A 7,582-nucleotide genomic window follows, 5' to 3' on the forward strand; every position below is an offset into this window, starting at 1 on the left:
TCCCCGCTCTCGCTCTGACTGCCTTTCGACTATCGAAAGACTTGTCAGAGCGAGAGGCTTTTCAAGCAAAGCTTCGAAAGCAATCGCTAGAGCCCGAAGATCGTCAACTATTCGGGCCTATCAGTCGAAGTGGGATGTGTTGAGGAGGTGGTGTAGGAAGAATAAACTGTCCTCCTCCGATACCTCTGTGACCAATGTGGCCGATTTTCTGATATTCCTTAGAGAGGAATCCCAGTTATCGGTTTCCACTATTAAAGGATACCGAAGCATGCTCTTTGCAGTTTTTAGGAACAGAGGCTTAAATTTAGCAGAAGACAAAGACCTTCACGACCTAATAAGATCGTTCGAGACCTCTAAATCCATATCTTCTGTTACTCCAAGCTGGAATCTGGATGTGGTACTTAAATTCCTTCCATCAGAAAAGTTTGAGCCTCCTCACCTTGCCTCGTTTAGGGATTTGACGAGAAAATGTATTTTCCTGTTGTCCTTAGCAACAGCTAAAAGAACGAGTGAAATCCACGCCCTTGATTCTTGGGTAGGATTTAAGAAGGACGCAGCGATTTGTTCTTTCCAGACTATTTCTGGCCAAGAACGAGAATCCTTCAAAACCCTGGCCTAGGAGGAGTTTTGAAGTGAAGGGTCTTTCAAACTTGGTGGGAGAGGAAATGGAAAGAACTTATGCCCTGTTAGAGCTCTTATGCCCTGTTAGAGCTCTTAAGTTCTATCTTCTCAAGAAGAAGAAAGAACTAGGAGGATGTAAACAGTCTGTGGTACGCGGTTCGGGATCCAAAGAGACCCATGTCCAAAAATGCCTTAGCATTTTTTGTCAGGAGCGTAACTGCTGAGGCTCATGACAAATGCACAGATGATTCGTTAAAAACTCTTCGAGTGAAGGCTCACGAGGTAAGAGCTATGGCCACATCTTTAGCTTTTCATAAAAACATGTCTATGAAAGACATTTTAAATGCGACTTACGGGAGATGCAATTCAGTCTTCGCATCCCACTATCTTAAGGATGTCAAAGTTACCTATGAGAAGTGCTTCTCTCTAGGTCCTTTCGTATCAGTGGATACAGTGCTGGGGCTTGGAACACATACCGATCCTTAAAATTTATATATTTTGTTTTTAAATTTGTACATAAACCTCCCTTTTGAGATGGGTTCCTGGTTTTCTACTGGCAAGGGTGCTTGACGTCGCACAGGCGGCCGTTGCTTTTGTCAGTAAGAAACTGCGAATGTATCTTACAAGCTGGGCTGTACAAAAATTTTGTTTTTATATTTGTACGTAAACCTCCCTTTTGAGACGGGTTCTTGGTTTTCTACTGGCAAGGGTGCTTGACGTCGCACAGGTGGCCGTTGCTTTTGTCAGTAAGAAACTGCGAATGTGTCTTACAAGCTGGGTTGTACAAAAATTTTTTTGTATATCTTTTTGTACTTTTACGTGATTTGTATGTTTGTGATTTGAGTTATTGGTTGTTTGCAAGGGGTTCGGGGATAACTCCTTGCAATCTTAGAACTAACACGGCTGTTAGGTTAAGGTGATCGGGATCGGTATTGTGCTCCTTGAATAAGGTTCTTGTCAAGTAAGTGGATCAGCACCCTTTGACATAGTCCTTCCAGGATCTGCCAAGTAAGCGGATAAGACCCCTTTGGCAGACCTACAAGAACTCTTAGCCATAGATCAATATCTCGCTGAGGCTCTTGAGACTAAGCAGACTCCTGGACAGTAACCATGAAGTCTTCAGTCTAATCAGGTAGGAACCAAGGTTTTAATTATTTATTACCTACAACGTATGTTGTGATTTCTGTTTAAATCTGTTATTAGCTGTTTTTTACCCTCCTCCAATGGTGTGAATCAGCTAAGTATATATCTGACAGGTAAGTTGAATGTATAAAAATGATATTGTTATGATACAATAAAGTTTTATACATACTTACCTGGCAGATATATACAATTAATTGCCCACCCCATCCTCCCCTCAGGAGACAGATGGTAGAGAGAAAATCTGATAGAAAACGGGAATGGTTCCTATTCCTGCCACCCAGCGGCAGAGCGGTAGATCACCTGACGTACCTGTAGCGTGTGCGCGAAATTCGAAATTCTGTCGGGCGACAGAGTCTAATAGCTAAGTATATATCTGCCAGGTAAGTATGTATAAAACTTTGTATCATAACAATATCATTTTTTCTAATATGAAATTGTTTTTAAGGTTTTAATAACTTTAAAAAGTTTTAAATTACACACAGGATAGGGAAAACTCCCACACGTAAATAATGCCACCATTAGGTGCAAGTGTACTGTATGATACAGTCATTTTCTTTTAAAAAAAAAAACCTTTTGGATGGAATTTCCTCTACCTATTCTCTGCCAAAAAACTTTCAAACTCCTCTATCTCATCCTCCGTGAAGAGTTGTTCTGCTGAAGGAAGGCTTTGTGAACCATTTGAAGTTCGGGGACAGTCAGATCATGAGTGTCTTCACTCCCGTTAGGCCTAACAAACCTGGTTATGAGCGCCTGTCTGTTTATTTGTCCGTCACGTTCACTATGTAATCGTTTTCATATAAATTTATTTATGATAAAAAAAAGAACTGATGAAAATTCAAAATTTGATATGGAATTACAATTTCTTGAAAAGTTTAGATCAAACGATTCTCTCTCTCCTGCTCTCCCATCTCTCTCTCTCGTCTCTCTCTCTCCTCTCTTCTCTCTCTCTCCATCTCTCTCTCTCTCTCAAAAATTCAAAATTTGATATGAAATTACGATTTCTTAAAAAGAAATGATAATTCAAAATTCAACATGAAATGACAGTTTCTTGAAAAGTTTAGATAGAACGATTCTCTCTCTCTCTCTCTCTTGCTTTCTCGCTTCTCTCTCTCTCTCGAACAAAAATTCAAAATTCAACAATGAAAATCACAGTTTCTTGAAAATTTAGATCGCACGATTCTCTCTCTCTCTCTCTACTCTCTCTCTCTCTCTCTCTCTCTCTCTCTCTCTCTCTCTCTCTCTCTCTCAAAAATTCAAAATTTGATATGAAATTACAATTTCTTAAAAAGAAATGATAAAAAATTCAAAATTCAACATGAAATCACAGTTTCTTGAAAAGTTTAGATCGAACGATTCTCTCTCTCTCTCTCTCTCTCTCTCTCTCTCTCTCTCTCTCTCTCTCTCTCTCTCTCTCTCTCTCTCTCTCTCTCTCTCAAAAATTCAAAATTTGATATGAAATTACAATTTCTTAAAAAGAAATGGTAACAATTCAAAATTCAACATGAAATCACAGTTTCTTGAAAAGTTAAGATGAAACAATTCTCTCTCTCTCTCAAAAATTCTAAATTTGATATGAAATTACAATTTCTTAAAAAGAAATGATAAAAATTCAACATGAAATGAGTTTCTTGAAATGTGTAGATCGAACGATTCTCTCTCTCTCTCTCTCTCTCTCTCTCTCTCTCTCTCTCTCTCTCTCTCTCTCTCTCTCAAACACATCTGCATTCAACAATAGAAAAAAATAAATTATCAAATCTGCATGATGCAGATGATCAGAATACACTTCGCAGATCTGAATAGTACGTATGGTGATGATCATTCATACACACTGTGCTATGATGTCACAAATGCATGGGGCAGTCTTCCGTCATAGCTAATGGCTGAGCAGGAAATCTTTCTCTTACATTCCCCCTCGGAGGAATAATAGTTTTTTGCTCCAAGCATTCCCCCCACCCCTTCTCTCAGATACCAGCAAACCCCCCCCCCCCCCTCTATATTTAAAATACAGTGGTACCTCGAGATACGAAATTAATCCGTTTTGAGGCGGCCTTCGTATTATGAGTTTTTCGTATCTTGGAACACATTTTACATGTAAAATGGCTAATCTGTTCCAAGCCCTCCAAAAACACCCCAGTAAATTATATTTCCAGGCCTAAAACACATGTTCTAGGGTTACAACACCGATCCGACGGAAGAAATATGACTCCAAAAAGGCAAAATACTGTGCATACTTGAGTAATATTCAACTGCATGTAATGTTCAACCCCATTTTTACTGCATATATTAGGACTTTAGCATATGTCCCTTAGCAATAAGCCTAGCCTATGTTAGCGGTTGCTACTGTAGCCTAGTCTATGATTCTGACATCTAAACCTAAGAGCTAAAAGCTTAGAATATGCCAATAAAATGTATAAATAATCAGTATGTACTAATTTCAAATAATTATTAATTAATCATTAACTATAATACACAAACAAACAAAAAACAAACCTTCCAATCGATTGTTTACATTCAGCTCTTACCCGTCTTACGAGTATCGAACGAGCGCCAAGCAATCATTTTTCCTAGCACACAGTAAGCCATAAATTGTCATTAGTATCTCTCTTCAACTAATGAAACTACCAAACAGTATAATAACCATTCATTTCTATTCTTTATTCTATCTTTACCTAATGGAGATACCGAGTTACTGACAGCTATAATGAAACATACGTATACGTAACGTAATAATAAAACAGAATAAGAATTCTAAAAAATACGTATTTGTTGGCAGTCTGATTTATTTTATATTTTATGATATCTAATTCAAAATTTTTTTTATTAAATGTATTGCATGTACTCATTTCAAATAATTATTAAGTAACCATTAACTATAATAAACAAACAAAAAAAAAAGCTTCCAAACGTCTGTTTACATCCAGCACGTACGAGTATCGAACGATCGACAAGCAATCACTTTACACAGTAAGCCATAAATTTTCATTCTCTCTCTTCAACTACTGAAACTACCAAACAGTATAATAACCATTCATTTTTATTCTTTATTCTATCTTTACCTAATGTTTTTTTTATTAAATGTATTGCATGAATAAGTTTTTCAATTTACAGCATCCTTTTACCAATAGAATACTTAAAGCACAAGGGGTAAATGCTGACCAATAGGAGAGCAGGACCTTATGGGGTGACTAGCATTAGGAACCAATGGGAGAGTGGGAGGATGGTGGCGAGTTTACTGAGTTGGCGGCGCGGGAGTTTTAAAATTGTTCTCGGTGGTCCGGGCGAATCTCGGGACTTTACAGCAACAACCGTTCGTATCTTGAAAACTTTTCTTATGTAGAGCAGTAAAATTTTTCGCATTGGCTTTCGTATCTCGAGGTACTACTGTACTTGGAAAGACAATAGATTTGATACGTTTTGCGGCATGTGACTCGCAGAATTTTCGGCTTCGCAGATACAGAAAATCTATTTTTGAGAACTAGCAACTGCATAAAAGGGGAATCACACAATCCGAACATGCATAATTCGGGACCGGACTGTACGTGTATAATTGTTTATTTTTGACAGATGGACTTTTGCTGATTCACCTGCCAGATGGACCAACTGCTTATTTCAGGCTTAGCAACCCAAAACTATGCCAAGATATCCGCAGAAAATATACAGAAATCACTGCCCACAGGTAAAGAATACACTTATTTTTTATGAAAAAATGGGCATATAAGGCAATTAAAAGTTTTTTTTATATAAAATTGGTGATATAAAAAATGATGGAGAATCTGACAGAAATTCCTTAACTGTTCAGTTTCCAAAGTTTGACATTCATTGTTGATAATATTGAGTACATTCACACAAAAATATTGTTAATGTTATCGTAATGTTGGCAGTTATATGACAAGTCAAAATTACTTGCTTGTCATTCCTTTTGATATGATGATTTCCTTATTTCAACGTTTGGCATGATCCATTTCAATTTGTTACTGTCAGGTTAATTAACCATATACAGAATTCTGCTCAGACTGTGCTCCATCTTCTGACAATGTTTTGCGATTTATAATGCTTTATTGGCTTTTTACTGGGCTGGTGTTGTCACTTACCACTAAGTACTTAAAAAAACTATTTGCCTTAATTGATTAATTCTAGAATGCAGTGCTTTCATACCCAAGGAGTTGCATGAACTACTGGTGCTTACCAGTGTTTTCATTAGTTTTTATATCTAGCATTACTATTATTTTAGAGGATTTATACTGTACATAATTTATCATTAAATATTAATTTGTTTGATTTTACAGGCCAGAGGTAATTTTAAATAACTTCAGGACACGACTTGGACAGATGATTGGCCGTATGTTGGGGGCTCTTTTCCACTATGATCCAGAATTCAAAGGTCGTAGGGTCTGCACTTTTCATAATCAAAGAGATTACATTTTCTTCAGACACCACAGGTGAGATATGATCATTGTATTTATTTAAAGTGCTGCTTTAATGAATTTTAACATGTTTCCAATGGTGTTATGCTCAAAGTAAGTAAAAAAGGCCAACATAGTCGGTAGCAAGTGAATGACAGAGCCTTCTTATAATTTAGAAATGTATATATGCAATGTTTTGCACATATATTTTAATCTACATCATTTAACCTTGAGATCATATTACAGCATTTAATATGACATGGTTTCCAGATTCCTTTTCTTATGATGATAATATTAATGCATCAATGCTGTGCTTAACACATTTCCCTAAGATTTGTCATCTCATGCATACTAACCATTTGCAACTCTTTGTTTTTCATCTGAGCTATCTCAGTCTATCAGAAGGGGTTCTTTGTGTCATTTCTCTGGAAAGAAAGAGCTTTTCATTCATGGGACACAGCCCACTGGTGGGCAAAAAATGTTTGTGCTGATTAATATACTTATGACACATTTTAAAATGTTTATATGTATATACTTGTTTTCTGCAATATATACGTACGTATATGGAAAATTTTTTTCACAATTCACTATTTTTGCTGTATATGAACTTTCAGAATATGGATTCTAATTTGTTGTGGAAATGAAAAATAATAGTTACTGATAAAGAGCCATAGCTGTTATGTGAAGATAGTGATTTGGAGATAACAAATCAGGCAATTTTGTTTTTAACCTTTTTGTTATTCCCACTACTAGCAATATACAAACCAAGTGATTTTGAAAAAATAACAAATCACACAGAATTTCAGTTATTTTCTTCTCGAACTCCTTTTCATCCATATTCATCTGTAAATGAAACCCAACAGCATTACTGTATAATTAGCTTTTAAAATTTTGATAGTAATGCACAATGTTAACAAAGATAACATTGGATATTGAAAATTTCTGTTCTAAGGATATTCTATACTTATTGATTTGTAACTTTGGTCATGAATTGTTTCAGGTATGAATTCCAGAATACTGAAAAGGTACATTTAAGAGAGCTCGGTCCAAGATTTACACTACGCCTGCAGTGGTTACAAGATGGTGCATTTGATGGAGACTATGAGTGGCTGTTAAAGAGACATGAGATGGAACCATCCAGGAGAAGATTTGTCCTTTGAAACTTTTCATGTACACCCATTGTTTTCAAAATAAAACACCCTGTTCTTCTAGTAATATGTAGTTTGTATTTCCCGAGTCACTGATGGTCAAAACTTCAAAACCAAAAGTCAAGACATAACACATTTTTGTGACAACTCTCCAAAATCTTTCCAGAGATTTGTCCCTTGATATTTGACCAATATCTGAATACAGCCTATATTCATGGTGGTTTAAAATATCAAGACTCAGAGTCTACTTAGAAAAGAACTAGGGAT

The 7,582-nt window shown here is 36.3% G+C and overlaps 1 protein-coding gene across 2 annotated transcripts in view; it reads left to right on the forward strand.

Moving 5' to 3' along the window:
* LOC135208603 (probable ribosome production factor 1) overlaps nucleotides 1-7,382 on the forward strand; it is a 28,940-nt gene extending 21,558 nt beyond the window's left edge. For both annotated transcript variants that reach the window (XM_064240966.1, XM_064240967.1), the window contains exons 4-6: nucleotides 5,329-5,440; nucleotides 6,051-6,203; nucleotides 7,168-7,382. In XM_064240966.1, coding sequence (XP_064097036.1) covers nucleotides 5,329-5,440; nucleotides 6,051-6,203; nucleotides 7,168-7,327 — 425 coding nt within the window. In that variant the 3' untranslated portion in view covers nucleotides 7,328-7,382. The remainder of the gene's footprint in view (nucleotides 1-5,328; nucleotides 5,441-6,050; nucleotides 6,204-7,167) is intronic.
* The last annotated feature ends 200 nt before the right edge of the window (nucleotides 7,383-7,582 follow it).

This window comes from Macrobrachium nipponense, chromosome 35 (genome assembly GCF_015104395.2).
Source record: "Macrobrachium nipponense isolate FS-2020 chromosome 35, ASM1510439v2, whole genome shotgun sequence".
NCBI classification, from domain to species: domain Eukaryota; kingdom Metazoa; phylum Arthropoda; class Malacostraca; order Decapoda; family Palaemonidae; genus Macrobrachium; species Macrobrachium nipponense.